This window comes from Protomyctophum bolini (assembly GCF_963924005.1).
Source record: "Protomyctophum bolini genome assembly, chromosome: 18".
NCBI classification, from domain to species: domain Eukaryota; kingdom Metazoa; phylum Chordata; class Actinopteri; order Myctophiformes; family Myctophidae; genus Protomyctophum; species Protomyctophum bolini.
In genome coordinates, this window is record NC_137879.1 from 14,019,748 (window position 1) to 14,046,738 (window position 26,991).

General features: G+C 43.5%; 1 protein-coding gene across 1 annotated transcript in view; it reads right to left on the bottom strand.

Moving 5' to 3' along the window:
* Window positions 1–18,591, bottom strand: part of atrnl1b (attractin-like 1b) — a 93,826-nt gene extending 75,235 nt beyond the window's left edge. Inside the window, exons 1-6 of the mRNA XM_080789626.1 lie at window positions 17,484–18,591; window positions 10,618–10,701; window positions 5,766–5,879; window positions 3,692–3,820; window positions 1,594–1,802; window positions 685–859 (exon numbers count right to left, since the gene is read on the bottom strand). Of these exons, the coding sequence (XP_080645752.1) occupies window positions 685–859; window positions 1,594–1,802; window positions 3,692–3,820; window positions 5,766–5,879; window positions 10,618–10,701; window positions 17,484–17,962 (1,190 nt within the window). The 5' untranslated portion in view covers window positions 17,963–18,591. The remainder of the gene's footprint in view (window positions 1–684; window positions 860–1,593; window positions 1,803–3,691; window positions 3,821–5,765; window positions 5,880–10,617; window positions 10,702–17,483) is intronic.
* Between the last annotated feature and the right edge of the window lie 8,400 nt (window positions 18,592–26,991).

Sequence of the window (26,991 nt, forward strand, 5' to 3'; positions counted from 1 at the left end):
ATTGAAACATCGGTTTGAGGCTGTGCGCCTGGACTCATTCTATCGTTACCTGGGAACGATGTACCCCAGCAGGGCAGTTTGATCTTAAAGATCCTTTTGCGGAAACATGCATTTCCCGACAGTCGGTCGGTTACGCCTCCATTACTCCATATATGGCCACGCCTTGCATCGTGACATCACGCCTCCATACTGTATGTGGTCACGCCTCGTGACATCACACCTCCATATATGGTCACGCCTCGTGACATCACGCCTCGTGACACGTCAGGCCACCATATATGGCCGTCTCCATATATGAAGATCACGACACTGATCTCATCAAACCCTGGATAGGCATACATGGAGAAGACTGAATCATCACCTAGATCGGCATATGGAGCTGGCCAGCAACTCGACATCTGACCTCAAACCCTTAGATCTCCATATACTATATGGAGCTGACCTGTTCTGACATTCCATATGTTGATCCCTCCCCACCCATCCTTCCTCTTCGATGTCTACCTTTTGACTGATATCTGTCATTCAAACTCTACACTACACTGGCATGCCCGAAAACTAGAGTTCAAGCCAGAAAGTTTTTTGCCACTCAGTAGCCGTTTCCCCACATAACTTCTGGGTATGACGATGTCACGTGCATAGCCTCTATAGGGGAAAGTTGGGGGTCAGACTCATGCCACGACTTACTTGAGGATCATCTGGAAGGAGCTGTAGTTGAAGGTGTAGCCGCCCACCACCCACATGACCTTGTCCTGGACCAGCGTGCGGTGGGAGGCCCGGGCCAGCGACGTGCTGAAGGGCTTGACGCTGGGCAGCACCCAGAAGGACTCGGCCGACGGCACCGTGAGGGAGCAGTCGGGACCTGAAACAAACAACAACACGTACGTTCAATGAGATGAGCATCACACAGAACGGTATAGCAGTATCTGCAAATAATGTTCTTCCCAGAAATTGTTCACATGGTGGAGGCGTCACGTCAACGAAGGCAGTAAGAGGAAATATTATTTAGGGTAAATATATTTAGGTTGGGGAATGGAAATATTATTTAGGGTAGGGTATTTAGGACGACCGTCGGGCCGATTCTACTCTATGGCTCAGAGACATGGAAACGGCTGGATGGCACTTACACCCGCCTTCTAATGAGAGCGCAAAATCTCTCTTGGAAGAGCCGCCATCAACTAATCTAATATACGGCAACCTTCCCCGTGTTACTTCACTAGTTCGATCCAGAAGAACACAGTTTGCTGGCCACTGCTACAGAGCTGACAATGAGTCTGCCTCAAAGCACACCAGAGGTAGAAAACTGTCGTTCCCTGATGTCATCACTAGGGACACATGCATCAGTAAGCAGGAACTGGGGATGGCAATGGTCAAAAAATGATGATGATTTAGGGTAGGCCTACAATAACAGCCTACTAGTCTAATATGACAATTGGCACTTTCGCACTACTATCATCCCAACCAGTAGGGACGGAAGTACAGTGGCACAACTTGCGGTTTCCATTTGATATTTTTCCGTTACGCCCCTGCTCGACAGCCCTACACAGTACACACACAGTCACACACACACACACACAGTGTTGTGCACTACCGTACCTTGCCAGCTGTCGTTGCAGACGCACAGCTTCTCCCCGGTCAGGTCACAGTAGCCGTGGTCGGGGCTGCCACAGTTGTTCCTGCAGTACGGGATGTCACAGGCCTCGCCCTTCCAGTACTTGTCACACTCGCAGTACACCCGGCTGGCGATGGAGTTCCCTGTGGTGCACTTACCATGACCCGAGCAGTTGTTGGGACACGAGTTGATCCTAAAGACAGACACACACACACACACACACACACACACACACACACACAGTTTTATTACTACACTTCTGGGGACATTAATTTACTGCCAAGAACAACTTTTCCCCAACAGACCTGACTGCTAACAAAACATCCCTGTTTTGGCCATGGCATTATTACACAAGGTTTCTCAGACATTTCCGAAACATTTCCAAAACTGCAAAAATAGCAGATCTGCATGCTCATGCCGCATTGTGATCTTGTAGATAGGCCATTTACTCCCTTTCTCACCAATCATTCATATCATCACTGGTCCTCACCAGGAATGGACATTTGTCATTTTAGGGGCAAGGCCACTTGGCCTTTGGTGTTGTCCATTCTTTGAGGGCACAAAGGCAGAACAGCCAGGGCAGGAAGGCCATCAAATAAAAGTAGTCCATTGAAATCATTAATGGAATTTAAGGGTTTAGACTCCTCACCAATACTCATTCTGTCTGCTCACTCTGTGTCTCAGAAGAGTGCTGTGGGCAGTTCAGAATGCTGACCACCAGTAACGTCAAATAAGATTTCAAAACGTATTTTCTTTTTATATATATATATATTAATGCAAGAACAATGGTTTATATTTCAGCATGCCAACTTTCCAGGAAGAGAAAGGCTTTCCATTAGCTTGGAATCCCCGTTGATGATGTCATTGGTTCTTATCCGCGTTTTCCAAACTGTCTACAGCCAATGAGACGCAGAGTGAGTGGACGGAAATCTGATTACAAGATTATGATATTTATTATAATATAATGAGCATCAGTGAGGATGTGAAGATATGGTTGAAAATGGCTTTAAGTGCCCCTAGATCAAATAAGATGCAATGTTTACTGATGCCCTGGAGGGGGCACTGTATATACTCACATGGGACAAAGCTAAATCAAATCTGATGACTGAAAATGGAATGATGATGTTTAGGTATTATTTTTCTGAATCTAAACCTATGCTGCTGCTGTTCTGTTCCACATACAGCCAAGCAGTTGAAGAAATCACAGATTGAGGCTTTAATGGTAGTGAATCAATTGTTTATGGGAGGTGCTTCTAAACGTGTTTTCTATTGCTAGTTTGAGCACTTAAAATACTCATGTTGTACACATGTTGTGATGCACAACATGCTTCCATAGAAGATACCGTCACTGTCGGGCAGAAACCGGCTGTCTCCATTTTTAAACGTTTTAATTTTCTTCAATAAATCAGACCATTTTCACAAACATTGAACCAGTGAAAAGTATTAAAAAGGCGCTTCTGACTAAACCTCTTGAAGTCCATTGGAACCTCAAACTGTCAGTCAAACCACCCATCTCCAACTTGTGGAGGTCGGCAGTGGCTCAGGGGTAGAGTAGCCGGTAGAGCGGCTGGATGGGAGCCACAAGGTTCCCAGTTCGATCCCGGGCTCCCCCAGAGTTAGTGTGGAAGTGTCCTTGAGCACCGGTAATCGGTAAGCACCAGTCTGAACCGGTAATTCCTTCAGATGTGCCTTGCATGGTTTCCTACGCCATAGGTGTATGGATGTGTGTGTGAAACTGTGAATGGCACTAAAAGCAGAGACATGCGGGCGGCAGTGGCTCAGGGGTAGAGTGGCTGGATGGTAACAGCAAGGTTGCCAGTTCGAACCCGGGCTCCCCCAGAGTTAGTGTCAAAGTGTCCTTGAGCAAGACACTGAACCCCTAATTGCTCCTGATGTGCTGGTTGGTGCCTTGCATGGTTTCCTGCCGCCATAGGTGTATGAATGTGTGTGTGAATGTAATGCACAATCTATGTAAAGCGCCTTGGATAAAGGCGCTCTATAAATTCACCATTTACCATGCTGGCTTCTGTGTAACGACTGAAATCAGTGGTGGAGACAGACATCTTTAATCCGTGTACTCACGAGTAGAAGATGTCGAAGCCGGTCAGGTTGTAGGCGGCGTCGCTGAAGAAGTGCAGCAGAGCGTAGCCCGAGGTGGTCTCCACCTCCGGAACCGTCTCGTTGCCCCTCGTCTCCGGTACGATCACACCACTGCACGCACGCACACGCACACGAACACACACACACACACACACAGCTTTAAAAGATAGCCTGATGAAGGTCTTCTAGACCGAAACATTGTGATTGTGTGGAGATGTGAAGACAGTGTGCAGGATTTCTTTTTCTTTCTTCTTTTTCAGTGAGTCAGACCCTCGTTTGGTGCAACGTCTTCTCCTACGCACCTGTCAACTTTGTAGCTGTGCAACAGACTTGTTGTTTCTGTACAGAAACATGACATCCTTTAAAGCATTGTTTCTCAAAGTGCGGTTCCTTATTTTCACATATGTGACCAAATACACATCAATGTGGGGGTCCTTGACTTGAAAATGTTTGAGAACCAATGCTTTAAAGTGGCATGAAAACATAGACTAATTGGATTGATGTTTTTATTCATTTATAAACTGTATTCCGTGTGATGAGAGCTTGCTCACTCTTCGCCAGCCTACGTAAAATGTAGGATTTCAACAGGTTTTCTTTTTACATAACCTGGAATCAGTGCTGGAAAAGTTACACAGAAACAGTGATATATTACCTATTACTAGTTACTCATTTACATATTAATCCCTGACAAAAGTAACTAGTTACTTTTTACATGACTTTTTTTTCCTTGCCCCAAGCCTATTTTGTTCTTAAACGTCTCACACTACCTATTTTGCTCCGGGCGGTGAAAGCCCGCCCTTCCGCATCTGATAATTCACACGTACAGACAATTGTGCATTGTTTCTGTATCCGCTCTAGAGTCTAGATATAGACCGCATCAGCAGCCTGCAAAGCAACTTGATTCCAACTCAGTCTACCATTATAAATTATATTAAATTATAATAAACACTCAAGCCCACAGTACCACCAATGCTGGTGAAAATAGTAATAGGATACTTTTGGAAAATAGTAACATACAGTATTAGTACTCAAAATGTTAAAGTAATTAGTTATATTGAAAAAGGTAATAATATTACTTTAAGTAATAAGTTACTTAGTTGCTTTCCATCAATGCCTGAGACGAGATTTCCAACACAGAGATTTTTCACATCTCCTCCCAAAATAATTTATATGAACAACGTTGAAGCTGCACTGATTGCTGCTTAGATTTTTGCTGTCACAACGTGGCTGACATAATCACAAGTATTTGAGATGACGGCAATTATTTTGGAATAATCATTTGCATTGGTCCATTGATATTCATAATCATCAGAATAGTTCTCATTCATCTGTACATCAAAATAGCCACTCTACAAGCTCACAACACGTGATGCGCCGTGTGTTGTGAGCTTGTAAATCGGCTATTTTTACTATTTTTAAAAATAATTATTAAATGCAAGCCTGTTTTCCATAGTGCATTACATTTATGTTCATCATTGGTGCAGTCATTTCTTTGCATATTTAAGTAATTTCTCATACCTGACCTGTGTCGTGTTTTGTGTACATACTGTAGCCTAAAAGTCAAACATAAATGTAACTTTGATTCATATGTTCCAAAGTTCAGTGCAATAAATAAACATAAAATCGTTGATCACTATTATTTGTACGACAATTAATAGACAAAATGCAGTCAGCAGCATGCAGCATGGATGAGAGATATTTCTAAATATTTAACAACAAACCGAGCCCGTTCTTCTGCTGATAAACACATGGCTGAGTGCTTGGCAATAAAGTTGTTTAATCAATATAGATGGCCTTTGAACTGAGATTTTATTTATTTATTTATTATTTTTTAACATACAGACAGACACAGAGATCTCCATCTATGGATCATAAAAGGGACAGAGACAGACAGACCGATAAAGATTGATAAATACACTGTATATGTATTTCTGGACAACTGCCGACTGACAAACATTCAACTCCTTTGCGTCATGTGAAGCACATGCCAAGTTTGAAGTCCATCGGTTCGACAGTTCAAGATACTCGAGGGAAAGACGAATAATCAGTGCCTTACCTGAAAACAGCCACCAGAGGGGCGTATACCGAGTCTCCATCATAGATGTACATGTGGTCCCAACTGCACTCTGTGGCGAAGTGGTTAAAGCGTAACCTCAGCACCGCGTTTGGACTGGAGGAGGGAAAAAACACACGGAGCAACTTGATTACAATTATGTTCATCTCTGACATTGAGCTATGTGACCAAATAACGATTTAATTGTGTATTCATTTTTTTGCATTAAACATTGGAACGTATTTCTGTTTGCCTTTTAGGATTCATGATCACAAAATGCACAGGCCATATATGACAAATAACTTCAATATATAAAGGAACCACAGACGCAATTATGATTTCTTTACTTTTCAAAACATAATTGATCTACAGGTTTACAACACGTGTTGTAAGCTTGTAGGTTTTTATTTATGGCCATTTTTCAACATGGAAACGATGAATATGCAAAAATAATTTCTATTATCTCAAATAATTGCGATTAGGCGATTATACAGTACAATAATTGTGACAGCACTTGTCTCAACTCTAGCGCAATTTATAATGTGTGTGGACACTGCTATCCAGAGCGACTTACATACCGTATGCAAGGTTGGGAATAAGCAGAGTAAACAAGAACTCTAGTCTGGTAAACAACCAGTGGTTCTCAGAGTCTCATTCCCAGCCTTACTCATCTGAGAAGAGAAAAGCCTGGTCTGGGCAGAGAGTGTTCTGCCGGAAGTTTAGGGCCGGAACGTCCATCTGACGTATTTCACACACGCACACACATGCACGTCGCGCATACAAACCCCAAGTACCACTGGTGTACCGTACTTCTATGTCAACAGACATTAACATAAACAATATACAACTTAAAGGGGCCCAACTACTTCAAATGGAGTTGGATTGGATTGGATGATTGAGCTCTCCCACAGTAATAAGGGGGAAAAACATTACACTTAATTCTACACTCAGTGCTATGTAACTCAGTAGCGGGTGGAAGGTTTCCAAACGCAGCCGCAACAGATTGGCACCTCTTCCAGGCGCCACTGAGTTCCCCAACTGTAAAATGAGTAAAGTGTCAAAATTGGCTTTTTTCCTTATTACTGTGCAAATATCCAATCCACTAAGAAACTCAAAGCAAGGGTTGAATACCAACATTTTGGCAATTTTTTTGTGCCGTTTAGCAGTGTTGCTTATTCCACGAGCGCCTGGTCCTTACAAGCTGTATTAATTAATGTGGAGAAATAATGGACCAAGTTTAAGTTATCCTGTTCGTTACCGTGAACAAATGTATTATACAATACATATATCTTCGTGTTCGAGCACAAAATGCATTTTGAGAACGCCAAAACGTTCCGCATACGCGATGCGCGTGGAATGCTATGCAGCGCTGCATAGCGCACGCCGCACACTGCATAGCACACGCCGCACGCTGCATAGCACACACCGCATAGCGCATGCTGCATGGCCCACCCCACACAATTATTCTACAGTTGTGGCACCTGCCTAATCTAGCTGAATACACCCGACTTAGACCCTCTATACTTAGTAACACAGACCTGAGATTCACCGGTGCATTCTTTTTCAGTCTAAAATACACAAGTCTCTTCACCAGAAGTAGCCGCTCTACAAGATTGCCTATTTTTTTGGTGAACGTTACCCCCAGAATAGGGATGCTGCAGTCCAAGTGATTAAAAGAGCATGTAAAGAAAAGGTTAATGGAAAACAGAGATTCACATATTTGCGAACCATTTAATATGACAAAGTTTATTCAGGGGTGCCGTGGATGATAAAAGTTTATTACAGGGGGGCCCCCGAGCTAAAATGTTTTTGAGAACCAACCATGGACCCTACAGTCCAATAAGTGTTTCTGTGTGCCCACCAATAAACAGACTTTCTGTCCATACCGGTGGTCTCCAGTCCTGACAGCTGAAAGGTACAACCACAGAAACCAGTGATGACAGATTTTACGAGAGAAATAAGCAACCAGGTCTATGCTTCAGCAGTAAATCTGACAATTTCTAAAATAAATCTTGAATGTGGAATACTGGGGAGCGGGGTCCTTGACCCCCCAAAAAAACCAACCCACAACTACTAATATTTAAAAGTGACTTTACAGAAAAGCAAGACCAATGTCCTTATAAAAAGCAGACATGGCAACCCTGACAGCAGAAACACAGGTTTCAGTAGAACCTGACCCATTTCCTATTTCCTGACCAAATAAAAAGAAACGAAAAAAGATTCTATAAACAGAGCTGCCATTCGCTGTTCGTGGGCGCAGAGAGAGCCAAGTGATATTTGGTAGAAAAATATTGTCTTTTTAAACACTAAAAGTACTGTGGCTGCTGAAGTTTATTTTTCTTAACCTGTACCTATATGGACTCGCTCCCAAATCGCAAAACCCCAAATAAACAACATAAAATAAAAAAAACCTAACATGCCTCGGTATATTCCAAGCACCTGATATCCAGTTCTTATAGGCCAAATCACAGCTTTGGGTTGTTAGTTTTATTTATTTGTGACATATGTTTGCACACAACGAGAATTTGTCTCCCGCGTCAACCATTGGGAACAATGTGTTGAGTATGTGTATGTGGCCATATGAAATAGTGTCCATATTCTGGCAGCTGGCCCTTTACAATTTAGGCATTTGGCAGAATGCCTAAGAAAGCTAAACACATACATCAAATGCAGAGAGACAGTGTAGTGCCTCAAAAAAACTGGAAAGCATCTGTGTCATTTTAGATTTTGGCTATATATACACTGTCGGGTGGAAAACTCATATGTCCAAAACTGCAACTTTTCAGGATTCAAATTCAAAAGTAGCAGATCCACAAGCTCAAAATGTGCCACTTCGCTCCGCGCTTCAAGCTTGTAGATAGATAGATCTGCTAGACTGCTACTTTTGATGCTTTGGTGTGACGCTTAACCCATTCTGACCTGAGATCAGATTCATACGAGGTTTCCACGGGACACACACTGGTCTGATTAACCCATTCTGACCTGAGATCAGATTCTAAAAATGTCAGTCGTTCTTCGAATTTTTCAAAAATAGCAGACCTACAAGCTCGTATCGCGCCACTCGGTGGCGCGATATGAGCTTGTAGATCTGCTATTTTTCAATAGGTAAAGCATAACATGATGCTAACACCAAAATGGGTGCCCGGTCAGAATGGGTTAAAATATGAAGGGTTTTCTGCTCGACAGCAACAATATATATATATATATAGAGCAACATAGGATTTAGAATGCATTTGTAGAATCTGCCGCAGGTCTCAAGTTTGTGGGTTATGGCAGTTCTGAAGGCAATCCAATAAACAACACGGTACCAGCGAGGCGTACCGATTAAAAGTGGCCTGTGAGTGTATCTTATCATTTACAGGAAACTCTAGATTGTATGAGGAAGATTGCGTGTCAGAAATAAAAAGCAGGGCACCGCGTATTATCAAGTTGTCAGATTGAAATGAAAGTATGTATGCAAACCCCATCTGAGCAAACATCCCAGGACTTTAAATAGTTCAGACCAGACCAACTTTACAGTGCAGCAGCAGTAGCAGCAGTACAGATCAGCTGAGGCAAGCTATAATGGCACTCTGTCCAGATTAGTCTTCTTTTACATTCCATCACACGACAGCGTGGCTTGCCAAAAACAAACCGATCTGCAAGCTACCGGCCAAGTTATGTTTGGCAGTGGTGGCAAACGTACTACAATGTTTTACTTAGATAAAAGTTTAAGTACCAATACTGCACTGTAGAAATACTCTGTAAAAGTCTGCAATTCAAAATTACATGAGTAAAAGTACAAAAGTATTGGCATCAAACTGTACTTAAAGTACCAAAAGTACTCATTAATGCAGAATTTCCCGTCTCACAAGTGTTTAAATGTATAAAGATATTTTTAAAATAGCAGATCTACATGCTCACAATGCGTCGGATCGGCTATTTCCAAATGGCCTGAAAATATATAATATAGGGCTGAAGTTGTTACTGTATGTTTTGTAATCTACAAAATCTACAAAGTAACTAGTAGTTAAAGTTCTCAAATAATTGGTGGAGTAAAAGTACAATATTTGCCTCTGAGATGTTGTGGAGTAGAAGAAAAAGTACTGAAAACTGGAAATACTCCAGTAAAGTTAAAATACAGTAAATGTTACTTTCCACTACTGGATTTTTGGAAAGCAAAAGTATAGTATAAATTACACTCCACTTTAGGTATGCCACTGTTTATTTGGCTTTGCAAAAACAAAAGTGTAATTACTATCCTTCAATGAGCCAGGTAAAGTGTACTTACTATCCTTCAATGAGCCAGGTAAAGTGTACTTACTATCCTTCAATGAGCCAGGTAAAGTGTACTTACTATCCTTCAATGAGCCAGGTAAAGTGTACTTACTATCCTTCAATGAGCCAGGTAAAGTGTACTTACTATCCTTCAATGAGCCAGGTAAAGTGTACTTACTATCCTTCAATGAGCCAGGTAAAGTGTACTTACTATCCTTCAATGAGCCAGGTACATTTGGGTAAAGTGTACTTACTATCCTTCAATGAGCCAGGTACATTTGGGTAAAGTGTACTTACTATCCTTCAATGAGCCAGGTACATTTGGGTAAAGTGTACTTACTATCCTTCAATGAGACAGGTACATTTGGGTAAAGTGTACTTACTATCCTTCAATGAGCCAGGTACATTTGGGTAAAGTGTACTTACTATCCTTCAATGAGACAGGTACATTTGGGTAAAGTGTACTTACTATCCTTCAATGAGCCAGGTACATTTGGGTAAAGTGTACTTACTATCCTTCAATGAGACAGGTACATTTGGTTAAAGTGTACTTACTATCCTTCAATGAGCCAGGTACATTTGGGTAAAGTGTACTTACTATCCTTCAATGAGCCAGGTACATTTGGTCTTGTACTTGTAGTTGATTGGCCCGTCCGTCAGGTACCCCGAGGGCTCCGTCAACCTGAAACAACAGCATGGTGGTAAATATTAGCATGATCAGTTCAACCAATGCATTATTTATAAGAGGCGTTTTCAACCGATTTCATATCAAGGCCCATTATTTATTCTGCATTTGAGCCACAGACCACCGTTTGATGACAGCTAGCCTCTCAGACCCAAAACTTAGAATATTTTGTTGTCAGATAAGATTTTGTGGTGTTGTTGTTGGTACAATAGGAGAGATAACAGGCAAATGTTGATCAAAATAACAATTATTTTTCTTGTAAATTAAGTAATGGAGATGCTTAACAATAAAAATGAAGCCAAACTGGACCCGTATGGCTCCATTTGGTTTCATTTTACAATCTCAAGAGTTAAAGGTCCATTTTGTTACAGTTATTAATATATTAGATGCTTTTGAGGGGTGCTAGCCCCTCCTACAGTATATTCAGCTATTAGTGTAGATTATGGTCTTTCTACACGATGTACGATGATATGAGTGCCCCTCCCTCACTTCAGTTGTGATTTTTATTAATATAAAATAATGCTTTTAAGCTCAAATCTAAAATGGTGACGCAGATGCTTTCCCAGTCTTTCTTAATGGGAAAGAATGCCTGTTGCACTGACTCTGCACGGATATCCTCCTCCTCACATGATGAATCACACAGGTTTTAATTAAACGACATGAGCTCAAATTCCCTGCAGGACATTTCCTTTCATTGTACTGTGTGTGTGTGTGTGTGTGTGTGTGTGTACGCACTACTGTACATTGAAAATGCTAACAGATTTGATTGGCTAGAAAAACATGTTCTCATTTTAAAGTATTTTTGTTTGTTTAGTTGGTTTATTTAAAATAACGTTAAATAGCTCTATATTCTGATATAGAGATATATCCAGCTGTTTATTAAACAGAAAATGCATTTTCAGGATGGGTGGAATACCAATTTTATCCAATCAGGATAGAGAACTCAGCAGGATACATATTAAACAAATACAATTGGAAGTGATGACACAAGGAAATGAGCAGACAGAAATGGAGCTGGAACACTGTAAATTTGCCTACTATCAGAATATAGTGCTTTAAACTTTTTGTTTTTACCAAAAAGTATCACTTGCAGCAAGTGCGTGGGACAAGCAGCTGGTGGCTTTGCACGTCGACCCAAACCTAGACGGACAAACCGGATCCAAAACATAGGGAACAGGAATTCCATCCCATTTGGATGTGACGGTTTCTGGAAGCAGTTCTATCACGCTGTCGGGGCCGTTGTGTGGACTTCATGTCTGCCTTACAATCAAGGCCTATTCATAGTCCAGCTTTTGGTGAAGAGTTGACGAAGAGGTTAGTAAAAACAGAGAGATGTGGTGTGTGAGCGAAAGCATTGTCCACAGAAAACTGGACAATGCATAAGCCTTTACAGTAGTGATGGTTCTCTCAGTCAAACTGTTGACTTTCAAGGACCATGGTAACTCTGAGTGTACAAATGGAAGAATATGTGACTGAGATTGAGTTGTTGGGAAATAATGACCGGGCGTTATTTCTAAACAAGACTTGGCAGACCAAGAAAAACACCTGGCGGCGTGACCTAGATGTAGATGTGAAGAGATCTGGCCATACATGGGGACAGCTGTAGAAAATGGCCCAGGACCGCGATGCCTGGAGAGCTCTTGTTCGTGGGCTATGCCCAAGGTTGGGCATAGGCCAACCTTAGCCTATGCTTGGACGGTTACCTACCGCCGCGACCACGTCATACATTATAATACATGATATTGCTTTACGGTAATGAAAGTATTCCGTAAGTGGTTGGCCATCTGCCCAGCTGCAGCACAGTCGCCTCGAAAAACAAGGAAGTGAGTGTTGATCAAACAGAATAAACGTTTGGTTACTATATCGTCGCTTCAAATCTTTTCAAAAACATTCTTGAGAGCAACGTTTTTAGCTGTAAATGACATGGTGTGTTTGTCTACATGGCTGTCACGTTGGATAAAGCACAACATCTAAGCAGCGTAGCCAGGTGCTCCGAGGCTTTGATTAGACAGCGCTCTGTGATAGAGTGGTCATTATCAAGAAATGACACACCGCTGAATTCAGCAATTGACCGATCAGAATCAAGCATTCAAGAAAGCTGTGTAATAAAGAGTGATATTATTTTCCTCATAAAGTCTGATTGTCCAGAGATGCCATTTGGAGGTATCACTGTGTCAGCTATAGCTCCATATAACAGTTTAGTAGTATCATACCTACAAAGAATTATAGTGTGAACAATGGTACTGCCCACCCCAACGGAGGTGGCCGGTTCGAATCCACTGAGGTGGTGCATCCGGCTTTGTCGAGTGTCTACTACACACAAACACAACTGGCTCGTGTTCGGGCCGGGGGGCGAATCCGGGCAGGGTTTCATATACTCCTGCACGCTGGGGGCAGGCGCCTGTCAGCGGGGAGTGTTGTTGGGCGGGAAGAGTATGATGAAGGCCCTACGTCGTCTCGGTGGGGGCTCCTCACTGGCAGGTCAGTAGGATACAACAGCAGGAATTAATTAGTAACGACTAAATTGGTGAATAAATGGGGGGGGGATAATTGGCTGTTCTAAATTTAGAAAGATAAAAATAATAGTGCCAAGGTGAAGGTGTTTAGTATTTATGTCTAGCAGCTCTCAGCTGTCTCAACTACCTAGAAAAATACAAAAGGACTTCCCATTTGTCTCGCACGCATGCACTTCCCTATTTTACATGGGTCAAAGTTACTGTAGTGATTAAGATAGACATCTTACAAATGACAGAAGTTGCTCAAAAACGTTATACCAGCGTTATACGTATACCAGCCACCTACAGCAACCTCTGTTGCTATGGTGACAGGCAGTGAGACATCATCATGCGGTTGCCCGAGACTTGTAGCCATCAGGAATGTTACTACGGTTTAATATCAAACAAAACGATGCAGTATGGTGTGTCAGTGTGTAGAGAGGTTGTTCCAACTAATCAATTTAAATCCATTGTAAAACAATAAGCACCAACAACCACAGAGCATAGATAGACAGTATGGCATCAGTGAGTGCAGACTGGTGAATCTCACAGCTATTTTTGAGTGGTGCAACCACTCCCTTACGGAGTTGTGTGTGTGGGTGGGTGGCTGGCTGGGTGGGTGGGTATGAGCATGAAAACAGCATGGTTGTTTCTCACCACCTGTGCGCAACCTAACACACACACGCACATATTAACTGTATGATGATTTCGGGTGTGCCAGTATAGTACAGTGAAAGTACAGTACATTACAGTAGAGGGACCGGCACACGTTAACTAATTTCTCTACCGTTTCGGACGCAGAGCGGCTCGCCGGAACCGGGCCAGCACACTGGGTGCGTTCCTGTTGGTCTGGAACTTCCCCCGGGAACCCCCACACGGAGTTGCACCACTCACTTCACACGGGTGTGATTTTTACTTTCAGGCCAGTTCGCTATGCCATATATATGCCATATATTTTTGAGTGGTGCAACCACTCCTACAACCAGCAATGTCCATGTATGTACCCGTTTGTGTACCTGAATGAGCACGAGTATGTGACTTATTAATAGCAGTAGGGGGCGCCAGAAACAGAGAGAGGGGTAGTGCTTTGTCTCTAATGAGAGAGAGAGAGGGGGGGGGGGGGAATTGCACCACTCAGTTCACACGTGTGTGATTTTTGCTATAGGATTGGTATTTAAGATACTCAAAGCCAAGGGAGAGTGCCTGCAACACTTCAAAGCCAGTGAAACTCTCATTCTGCTACTGTCACCATACTGTGGAACTGGAATGCCCAGCTTTGTGTGTTTTGCGTCATCCTTTCAGCCTAAATGATCTTACTGTTTGACTAAAAGATTATCCAATCATTATCATACTAATGATTGGATAATCTTTTAGTCAAACAGTAAGACTAACAGTAAGTTTATATAGTGTAGGTTAAGACTGAAAAGATATGGGCTCCTAATAGCCATCTGACTAATAGAACGGACAAGTATTTTATGATTTTGTTAATGGTTTTCTTTCTTTCTTTTTTCACATGCAAATGAATATTATGTAATAAATGCTGTGGGTTATAGACTGTAAATCCTCTACCAAATGTCTACCAGGGATTTCTTATTAACCCAGTCGAGTAGTGTATTTGTGCACCCACCCAACTGCCCGAGTTGGATCAGCCTGAAAGATAATTGAAAGCCTGAAACCAGATTCTACAAAATGTCTTCTAAATCCTGACAGTTTTCTGATAAACCAATGTTTCTATGTCAGTGGTTCTTAATCTTTTTTGTGTCAAGGACGCCCAGAATGATATGTATGTGGCCGCGGATCCCGGGGTGAAGCACCCGCCCACCACCCCGGAGTCCAGGGGTTCAACTCCACTGTGGCGCACCCTCCTTGGCCGAGCGTCTAACTGTTCTGTTCGGTGGAGGGAATCCGGGGCGGGAAGGATGATATTTGTCACTGAGCGCACTCCCGCCTGTAGGTGGCGCTCCTACCGGCTGGAGCGGCACCTGTCAACAGGGGATGTTCAACGTGTGGAGTCTCTACGTCCTCCCGGTGGGGGCTCTTCACTGGCTGGCAGATGAGCCAGTAGGATACAACAGCGGTGGCAACACAGAAAAATGCGTGGGGAGGAATTAATTGACATAATGAAAAAGGAAAAGAATTGGCTACTGTAAATAACGATCTTTTTTTTTTAAAGATCACAGTAGATCTTCAAGAAGGATGCCTCCCGAGCATCTCCCTAGGGAGGTCCTCGATGCACGTCCCACTGAGAAGAGACCCCCTGGCAGACCGCAGACCAGATGGGGGGGTTTACATCTCCACTCTGGCCTTGGAACGCCATCCCCCAGGAGGAATGTTGCTCTGGAGAGGGATGTCTGGAGCTCTCTGCTGGAACTGTTGTCCCCACAGCACGACTCTGGATAAGCGCTTAAAGATGGATGGATGGATGGTTGCCTTAACTAAACAGGTGCAGTAATGCAGGACTAGACACTATTTTATTTACCAAATATAGTCACATATTTGACTCATCCTAACTATTGGGAGCAGTGGGCAGCCACTGAACACGAGACTGGAGCCTAGTGGCAGGACACTACCCCTCCTCCTAACATACAGGTATCATTTAACCCTCCGTTCATTCATTTCAGTAGTCTAGGCCCTAGACTAGAGTCTGGACTCTAGTGAACGCAGTGATTCTCAAACTTTCAAGGACAAACACAAACTTTGTCCCAACACAAACATTGAATGCCATGGACAATAAATGACAACTTTGAGTGTTTGTGTGAACACAAACATTGCGTGGCACAAACATTGAAGACGAAGGTGAGAACGCAAATTCTGATTGGCCGGAATGTGATATATGATGATGTACGATGATAAAAGCTCACTTCACAGTTCACACACGGGTGTGATTTTATTATAATAACAGACTGCATTACACTGAAACCCTATTTATATTTACATCACTGGAACCCTGAGGGTCCCTGGAGGACCCCAGTTTGAGGACCACTGATCTAGTAATCTGGCTTAGAGCGGAGGAGTTTCCCATCTTTCGTTTGCTTTTCCAGATCCTAAATGGCTTAGTTTCCAAGTACTCACTAAGTATAGTGAGGGATGCTCATGGGTATGATACAGCCAAGGGATTTGTTTTGATCTTGTCCCCCACAAATCCCCCAAGTTTAGGACGCTTAAGGGTAAGAATGTGTTTTATTACGCAGCCACTACACACTGGAATGCATAGACTTGGCTAGCAAACGCGTTTTTGTTAGGCTCTAAACAAAACATTAAAAGTCCAGACTTCAGGCTAATTGAATAAAATTGGTAATCCCAACCTGAAAATGCATTTTCTGTTTAAATAAAGAGATGAAGAGACATGGGGACTCCTGTTACACACACTATACAGCAATGAGTGCTATCAGAATATAGCTATTTAACACTTATTTCACCTTTAAGCCGCTTGTCTGTATTGTTCTCAACTGTGACTGTCAATATATGGTCGTTTGTTTGTCTGTTGGGTTTAGTGGACCACAATGGAAACAAACAAGCTTTAGCTTGTCTGTGTCTAATCCACATTGACGCGTTTGAATGGTGACACTTGTTGTTCTTAAATTGCTTGCTGCCAATTACGGATTCTATCCCAGTATTCTGTGCATTTTGGTGTGACATTCCACAAACGTGAATCATGCCAACTCCAGTCCACACAGAGAGGCCCCTGCCTGCTAGGTTTGAACCCAGGACCCCCCGGCCTGACCCCACCATGCATCATATCAGAACCCAGGACCACCCTGACCCCACCATGCATCATATCAGAACCCAGGACCACCCTGACCCCACCATGCATCATATCAGAGCCAGACATACTCTCAGAGTTAAATGAACACAGAGGATAATGGCCCTCATAGCTCGGCAAGGCATACTATGCCCAGTTCACCACTTAAAACCTCCCTTACACTCTCAGAGCTAGATAAGCAAAAGAGGATATATAGCATTACATTAAATATGCTGCAGCTATACCCACTTTACTTGGACCTTTCTTGGCAGCGCTTGCTTGCACTGGTCCCCAAGGATGGCTCCCTTAATTAGTCCCTTTGGTTAAATGCTAAAAGTTGCTTGCACTCTCAGAGAACAGACTGAGGAGTGGGGTGGCTCTCAGGGACTCCCAGGTTTCATTGAGGGGTTCCAAATAGACCCTTCTAGGTCTGTAACGTTATTGGGGGGCAGGGGGGGGGGTCATTGAAATTAAAAAGTAAACTTTGATAACCACTCACTGGTACAAGTTTAAAAGAGCACACACACGTCACACACACTTACTTGAACCTCCCGTGGCAGTGCTGGCACTGCTCCCCGGCCCAGCCTCGGTCGCAGACGCAGGAGCCGTTGACACACTTCCCGGACAGGCAGCCCTTGTCGTCGCAGCTCTGCTGCTTGCTGCTGGCCGGGGAGGACGCGTGGGTGACGAGCACGAAGTAGAAGACCACGGCGCACACGGCCAGGTATCTGTTGATGATCCCCCGGCGCAGGCTAGTAGAGCTGGCTCCACCACCGCCGGTGGTACCGCCGGTACCGAACTGCTGCCTGAAGAGGACCAGCTGCTTCCCCCCTCCTCCTCCTCCTCCTAGCCCTGGGTCCACCATCGCCATGCCACCAGCCTCTACTCCCAGTGCTGCTGGAACAGGCTGAATCAAAGCCCACGGTATCAAAGGCCTTCTGAAGCCTACCCAGGTTGCTCCGATTATCTGCCCGCAAGATCCGTCCTCCTCCTGGAGCCTGCTGCTACTGGTGTCCTGCATGTTGGACCGTTAGCATGCATGTTCAATACACACACTAACGCACAAAAACACACAACCACCGGGATTTCCAGTCGTAGCTGTATTGTTTTAGAGCTTTTTGTTGGGTACGAAAAAAATACAAAAAAATATAAACTAAAGAATTGTAGAAGAGTAGAAGTGGTGGGTAAAAGCAGCCATCGTAGCCGAACAGGCTAGGATTTGATGTTCCCCCACACAGTGTTTTGGTTACAAATAGGCTGCGATGCCTCTGTTTAAATCCGTCAGAAGCTATAAAAAGGAGGTGGTGGTCCGCGTTGGGCTCGGCCCCGGCTGGGCTCGCCTCGTCTTCGGTGTAAAACGGCTCAACACCGCGGTAGCTCTTGTCCTCCTCCTCCAGAAGACTGCGTCTCAGCAGCAGCAGCACTAGCAGCCATGTTTATCTTGGTAAACAATCCCCCAAAAGACCCCGAGCACAAACCAAACTGGACACTTTTTGTAGTTTATCAGACGGGACCGGTTCGCTACAATGTAATTAAACGTCGCTACAATGTAACGGTTCTGTGTCTGGGTATTAATAATGTGTGTCCGCGGCGGAACAAAGGGCCGGGAAAAAGGGAACTGTGTTGTGGAGTCTCTCTTCCCCCAGTGGTAGAAGCTCTCTTCTCTGTGTGTGTGTGTGTGTGTGTGGTTGGAGGAGGGCAGGCTCTACTCTGTCTCTGGCTGCCGCAGTCGACATGGATGTGAATGGAATGGAATGGGGGGAGGTTGTGGCCTGTGGGGGCTGCTTAATTGGATGAGTTTATTATTGAAGTGTTAATCAACCTTTTTAATTGTAACCTCCCCCCTCCCCCCCCGCGTTTGATATGCAAATGTTGGGAGGGGGAGTATATGATGCATGAGGTTTTGATATGCATCAGACCAGTGCTATTTGGGAACTTTTTCAAGTCAAGGAAGGACCCCACCAAATTGTAATTGTATTTCTTATTTTTATTTTATTTTATTCATGAAATCTTTGAATTTGTTTTTAATTGTAACAACAACAACAAGGACCTCTGGGGGTTTGAACCACTGCCAGAGGTAGGTAGGCCAAGGTGTTTATATTCCCCTGTAACAACAACAAACACAGCCAGACGTGAATCACGTGATCCCCTTTTAATCCACGGCTCTCAACTCTGCAGTTAATATTCAGGTAGCCTAAATAGTAGGCTAAATGGATTAATTTGCCCATCTCCTCAGTGTGCATAGGGGGCTTCCTGTTCCTGGCCTTAAATTATAGCCATTAATGGCTCATTAGGCACAGGTTTCAGATTCACATTGGATCTTGAAATTATTTTGTTTAATTTGTTGACCACGCCATTGACAATGGACAGAGTTTAATGTTTGTTTTGTCACTAACACAAACACATGGCGAATACATAATGGAAGATGGAACCCCCTGATTTAAAGCATTGTAGCTATAGACAGTTAGCATTGGCTTGGGTGGGTGAGGGTGACCCTTTTCTTTTTTTAGATTCTAATTCTTCTCTTCTTTCTGCTTTTATTGATATAGGATTAGCCAGGATACTGTATAGTTGAGAGAGACAGGAAACACAGGGGAGAGAGAGAGACTGCAGGGAATGACACGCAGCAAAGGTCGTCGGGGGATCGGGACTCGCCCCCGCGGGCCCGCAGCCCGCAGTACATGCTATGCGCCTGGACCGCGAGGCCAGGGGGCTCCCCGACTAGTGAGTGAGTATTGACATATACACTGGGCCTACAATTTGACACGAAATGCATTTTATTCTGAATTTCTGAATATTGTTTTCTGTTATCATACGCATTTTTGGGTAGTAGAAGACGACACTGGTTCAAAGCCAATTTCCAGATTATTTTTGATACTATAGTATTTTCATTTGGCATATTTCTATTTCAAACATTGGCAAACAGAAATATGTTTAGACTCTAGTTCAATAAACGTTTATGGTGCCACCTGATGGCCAAATACACTACTGTAGGCCTAATAAGCGTTCATAATTTGCAAAGCAGCTTCTAGTCCCGCAGCCAACAGGCTTCTTTTGTTTTAAAGTGGGATTTTTTATTATTATAATTTCTTTGCCTAAAATATTGTCTATTTACATACATTCATGAATCCACTTGCTGACCGGCTGTCTGTATTAAGCAATTATTTTTTATAGAGGGATATATGTGACCATACCATACTATTAGCAAGATTAGGAAGATTCATTATGTGACATTCATTCCAAGCATTAGGTTTGCACATAAAACACTCCTTGGGCTAAAAACGGCCATAGCCGTATAGAGTCTGTTCTCCTATACGGCAGTGAATGCTGGACCCTGAAGCCAACCCTGCAGAAGTCCCTTGACAGGTGCTACACCAGAATGCTGCATGCAGTACTTAACATCAGCAAGACTGTACATGTCACTAACAAGACTCTGTATGAGGGATTACCAAAGGTGAGCCAGAACATAGCAGCCAGGAGAATGAGACTAGCAGGACACTGCCAAAGGCATGAAGAACTGCCAGCCAGCAAGCTGGTGCTCTGGAAACCAACACACGGGCATCGATCACGAGGACGTCCCACGCTAACATACGTGGATGTACTCAAGAGCGATGCAGGAGTGCAAAGTACCAACGAACTGGCCAGATGTATGGAGAACCGGGATGACTGGAAACGACGATGGAGGGCTCGTCTGAGGACGACCTAGAGAGATAGCCACTTGCCCAAATGTGCCCAAACTGTGCTGACCTCATCACATTCGTGATGACGGCTATGGCCGTTTTTAGCCCAAGGAGTGTTTTATGTGCAAAACTAATGCTTGGAATGGATTCAGAATCATAAAACCTGACATGCTACTTAAAGCATAATGATATTTTGACATTTTTGTCTTATGTTAATGGTATGGTCACATGATATAAACTCCTATAAAAATTGCTGGATTCATGAATGTATGTATATAGACAATATTTTAGGCCAATAAAAAAAAACGATATATCAAATGTCCCACTCCACACCCCCGGCTGCCGGACTATTCAAGGTGTCTCACCGGACAAAGGATGAGTGGGCTCCTATAAAGACCTAAACATTGTGTGCATCTCAATGTTAAACTCATGCACTATATTTTCCAAATTGCCGAAAGAATATATAATTTCGAAAATTGTCTTGCGTAATGTAAACTATAGGACTAGGCTATATAGTAAGAAGGGTGTTGTGTCATAGCCCGATCTAACTCTTGATGCTGCGTGCCAAGCAAGCAGGGAGGCATTGGGTCCCATTTTTCAGAGTCTTTGGTATGACCTCCCAGTCTCAAGGCTGGGAGGTCATACCTCCCAGGCAGTAGATCACGATCTACAGGCTGTGCAGGTAGACCACATGACATGCCCCTAAAATATACAATTTAAATAAATAAACTATTTTTGACAGCTCAAACCCACAATGCAAAAAAATTGCACAAACATCAGCAGTACAAAAAAGGACAAAAAGTGCATTTTTCTAATACGTGACTACTAAAAAGTGTGGGCACCCCTGCTATAGCCGGCCCTATACAGTAGCACCCCTGCTATAGCCGGCCCTATACAGTAGCCTATTAGCCTGATTGTCAGACTCTGAGCCTCCAAAGAACCAGTGCGCTCAGTCGAGTGGGCAGGGTCTATGGGATGGAAACCAGGCTAGTAGTGATAGCTATGCTCTGATGAGAACTACTTGGCCTCGCCACCACTGTATCATTTGTATACAATATAGCTATAGCGACTATTATGCTCTATATGAGAACTACTTGAACACTACCCAGCGTGTTTAATCTAGGCCTACTTCTCCCATGAGCTTTTGTAAATACTGTTTCTATCTTTGTAATAGATAGTGACTCAGACTCCATTCGACATCCTGACTGGGCTTTTAGTGCTTCTCAAACATTTCCGTGTCACGGCCCCCCATTAGGCCAAGGATATGTTTGTCAAGATCTGTCAAAATTAATGAATAAAATACATATTGATAATAGCAGATACACTCTAGATCTATTTCAGTATCTGAGACATGCAAAAGTTCAAACATAGGAAATGGAAAGATCAGATTAACTGTAGCAAGGGAATGGAAATTCGAAACGTTGTTTCAACTTCAAATGTATTGTCCCAAAACAGGTTTACAAGTGTAAAAGAAAAAGGGGAAAAAGTGCATGGTTGAAAAAAAAAGCAAAAACATAGAATACAACAATATACTTATAGGCAGTTAATGTCATACCCAAAGAGCACTGTTCCAGACAGTACAATACAGTATAGCACAGTGCCATGTGCAGTACAACCACATGTGCAGGATAAAGACATAGAGAAAACAGAACTTCAAATTACAGCAGAACGATGCAAGAAGACAATACAAATATCGCATATCTCACTACATGAATCTATACACTTTGTAAGTAAGTCAGTGATTCTCAAACTTCTTAATTTCAAGGACCACCACCAGTTTGATATGCATATAGGCCATGGACCCTCATTTGAAACCCGTTTTTATGTGTTTATTTAAATCTCTGGGACACAGAAAAACCCTCAGCGTTAATTGAACTCTTTTAAAGAAAAAATAGACTGCAAGAGACTATATTGGAGAAAAAAAGAGAAAAAGAATGGCCTACACATTATCTCTACTAACACACGTGACTAGAACCTGAGCTATTTCAGTGACTAATAAAACCAGTGTTGGTCTGGTGGACAAAGTGCTCAACCCCATTACTTGAGTCAAAGATAGCCTACTCTGGTCACTGAGCAGTTGAGACGAATAACCGTCTAAGTCCACACTAATTATCCATAATGTATAAATCATAGATAAGTGGTCAGGACAGAAGACAGATAGGCCTTTTCAGGGAGGGGTCAGAATAAATGATGGACTTAGACTGTTATTCGTCTCAACTTATTCAGCTAATGATGGAGTACTTGCATTTTAATCACTATACTTACTGTAAGTAAAATATAGCTACATGCTTTAAACAACACTTGCCACTATTCAATTACAAAGCACAATGTGTTTTTATCTATGCATTGTGTATTGACATTTTTACACATTTCCCAGTTTCTTTTAAAACATTTTCGTGAAAACTATCCATCTCAATGTGACACGTTGCGAGCTTGTACATCAGCTAATTTATAGCAACTTTTGAAATAGGGCTTAAGTGACAGTAGCTTCCTAGAAATATAGTGGAGTCCAAAGAACAACATTTTGTCTTTGAAATATACAGCATTCATTGACCTATATGGCTTTTAACAAAAGCCATTTTGTTTTTGTCACACACTATTGCTAAACCGCAGAGAACCCCCTCTTGCTCTGTTACTTGGCCAAATTTTGCGAAAAGAAAAGGCATAGAGAAACGGGTCTATGACTAACCTGAACAAGGGGAAAATATAAACCATTTTTGATTCAAATGTATCCATGAAGCACTCCAGCTTGTACGTCACGTCAGGCCGCGACGTACGTAGCAACGCCCCCACTATGCCCGCCGCGCCAACGACGTGGATGGGAACCCAGAGGACGACGAAGGTTACGATGATCCTGGAGATAAGCTGGCTCGTTCTCTTGCAGCCGGACAGCGCCACCTCTTTCACCTTCCGGTAGAGGCAGAGGTAGAAGGACGTCATGACGGAGAAGGGCACCACGAAGCCGAACAGCAGGTCGAGCACGGCGGCGGCCAGCGTTTGCCCGACCATCTGCGGCGGTCGGCTGCAGTCAAAGTGACCATCCTTCACCCGGCCGAAGGAGGCCACGGACGGCCATGTCAAGAGGCCGGACACGGCCCAGAGTACCGCCATCAGCACCCTCTCGCCCCGGGCGCCCATCCGCGCCCACCGGCGACGGTGGAGCACCCGCATGAAGCGCTGCACGCTCATCAGCGTGATGATGTACAGGTTGGCGTAGTGGCTGCAGAAGGTCACGAAGGTGAGCCCCTTGCAGAGGCCGTAGCTCAGCTCCCAGGTGCCCACCGTGTCGCCGATCCACACGGGCAGGATGGTGAGACACAGCAGGTCGCAGCAGACCAGGTTCAGCATCAGCAGGTGGGTGAAGTCCTTCAGCTCCAGCTTGCGCAGCAGGAGCACCAGCACACTGACGTTCCCCAGAGTGCCCAGGACGAAGAGCAGGCCCAGGAGAGCCGCCGCGGTCACTTTCGCCGCGTTCGGGGCGGACTCATCTGCCGCTCGGCCGGAGGACAGCGAGGTCGGCGAAGTGAGGAGACGGGAGTCGTTGAAAAGCTCTTCCATTTTCGTTCGAGAACAAGACAAGGAATGTTGACGGTGGTTGCAACAGCAAGGGTCGACTGGGAAGTGCCTGGCTGGCTTGCCTTGAGTGGAATGTGGTTTATATAGTGTGGCGTGGCTTCCGGGTAAAATCCTTGTATCTCCATAGTTCTTTTTTCTTTTTTTCTTGAATGCCATACTAAGCCTACTTTGTCGTACAACAGTGTTGCACAAATGTAGTGAAAATAACTGATCTACAAGCTCACAGCATGCATTGTGAGCTTGTAGATCTGCCATTTTTGCTGTATTTAAGAAAGTGGGCAAGTATAAGTCAATGTGGCCAAGTCTGTCTGTGGGTTTTATACTGAACCAATGAAAAGTATTAACAAGAGCTTGTGACTGAATAAATACTAAGAAACACAGGTTATTTATTTCCCCCCAGTTCCTGTTTTGAACATACAAGGTTTCCACAGCGACAAAAGGCACATTGAGTGATTTGGAGTCCTGCCATAAATGGACCACGGTTTACACACAACAGCAAATGTGTATATTAATGACTAAATATAGAGACGAGAGAGGACAGACGGGAAGTTGCACTTCTGAGATCTCTCAGGACTTGTCAAACGTTCTAATTTGTTGAATTAATCACATTAACAACGGCAAATAGTCCTGACAACATGAAATAAACTAGTAAATAATAATGAACTACTGAATGTAGAAAAAATAGCTACTAACCAGGTGCTCAATGGAGGTATAGCAGGATGTGATAATGATAAAAAGGAAGAGGAACGCCTTTATTAAATTAAAAGGGCAACTGCCAACATGTTTCAACCTAACAGGTCTTCATCAGGGCAAGAACTACTGAATGTGTCATCAATGTCTATGAAATTGAAATGTAACCCTTTTTGACAGGGCATGTACTGAAAGCATTAACAGGCATTGCACAGTTGGCATCTTAGCTTAGCACAGGCCTTCATATTATAGGTGTAAGAAAGTTACAAGATACCAACTCCAAGGCTTAGCTGACACTCAAGAATGTCCACCAGGGGTCATTAATCTTTAACCTGAACTGGTTGATTATTCTGGGGGGTCCCCAGCTCTGGCCAGGCTCTGCCAGTGGACCTAATGAGACCCGTCCATTTTCCAAGCTCTGCCTGAGCCAATTGATTGCCACGACAACCCCAGCCTACACCTTTATTAATTGATTGCCCGAGTCCCGTGGTGAGAGTTCTGCTCTGGTTTTGGTGACTATTAAGTAGTTCCGGTCATTTTGTGGGGGGTGTAACGGACCCACAGGGCTGTTTCCATGATTAATTTGTGTTTTCTTTGAGCTTTTATTTCGACGTGTTTCCTGCCCCAAGTCAGTTCTCCAGGGCTTTCATTGTAAAGGTTTCCTGCCCACAGGGCCAAATCAGTTTAATTGAAATGATCAAGTTCACCTGTGACTGTGAGGACAACGCCCAGGATGGGGCTGCAGATGGCAGCACTTGATCATAAATGCCACCTGCCAACCTCAGTGGGAAGAGGATTGAGGAACAGATACTGCCATGAGAAGGAATGGCAACATATGGAGAAGTTTGTCAAGGAAGGAACTAAGGACGGATGGCCAAAGAGCCCTGGAACAAACTGCACATGCCACTTTATTAGCGCCTAGCTGGAAGGGGAACAAGGTTAATACTTTTATTTGTCATATCTTGTATTTTCACTGCTTATGAATTTGATTGGCTTATTGTTGTGGGGTTTGTCATGGCTGATACAAAGGGGTTTTGAGTTATGTTTCACAGTAAAAAGTAAACCGTGATTAACTTTAATTATTGGTTCATGTGAACATTTATGCTGTTTGTTTAGGTCTACTGTATATGCATAATGTCTCAACCTGTACTGTGTTTGTTTATGGATTTATTGATTTACTTATGTTATGTATATTTATCTTTTCTCAGTTTCTACGGTGAATTTTGAAATAAAGTATCAGTCAAAATCATCAGTCAGTCTTCAACCTTATTGGCCAGCTGGGTCCGCTACAGGGGGCACTGGGGTCACTTATTAAACGTAAATTGACCTCTGACCTCATCAAACCCTGGATGGCCATACATGGAGCTCCATATATGGCCAGTACAGAATTCATTCCATATGTTGACCTAACCTCATCAAACCCTTAGATCTCCATATATGGAGCTGACCTGTTCTGACATTCCATTCCACCCTTTTCACATTGGCCAGCCCAGTTACAGCGCCACCAACAGGTCGATCTGTTGTTTTTCTTCTTGTTGTATAGTAACGACCCAGCACACTCAAACAAAAGAGGCTGATGACCCCCCTCGGGCCCCCTCAACTCTCACTATAATAACTAGACACTTTACCTCCACCCCCCCCCCTCTCTCTGTTTAAAAGTACAGGAAAAATCTCAAATTATACACGCCGTGTATATCCACGTAAAATCCGTGGATATACACGGCGTTTAGAACCAGTTTTGTTATTGTTGGTCAAATGACAAGTATGCATGGATAATGAATGGCTCACCCTCCTCCATTGTTCTGGAAATTCCATTCTGGAAAGGTGTTCCATTCCTCCATTACTGAAATGAGTTGCCCACATCTGCTATGGGCATTCCTTTTGCTTCCAAGTCCCTCCTTATCTTTCCGTTTGGCGCTTTAATCATAGAAGAGCTCAACTTGGGTGTTTCCAATAAATGGACATCAATGCGTTGATTGTTCTTAATATTTCTCAAACGAGCCTTCACTTTCCTGCAGGTAATTCTCTGGGGTGTTTTGGAACCAAACACATACATATTCAACGTTTCTTTACCTATATAACTGGCAGGTTAAGTGCTCTGGAA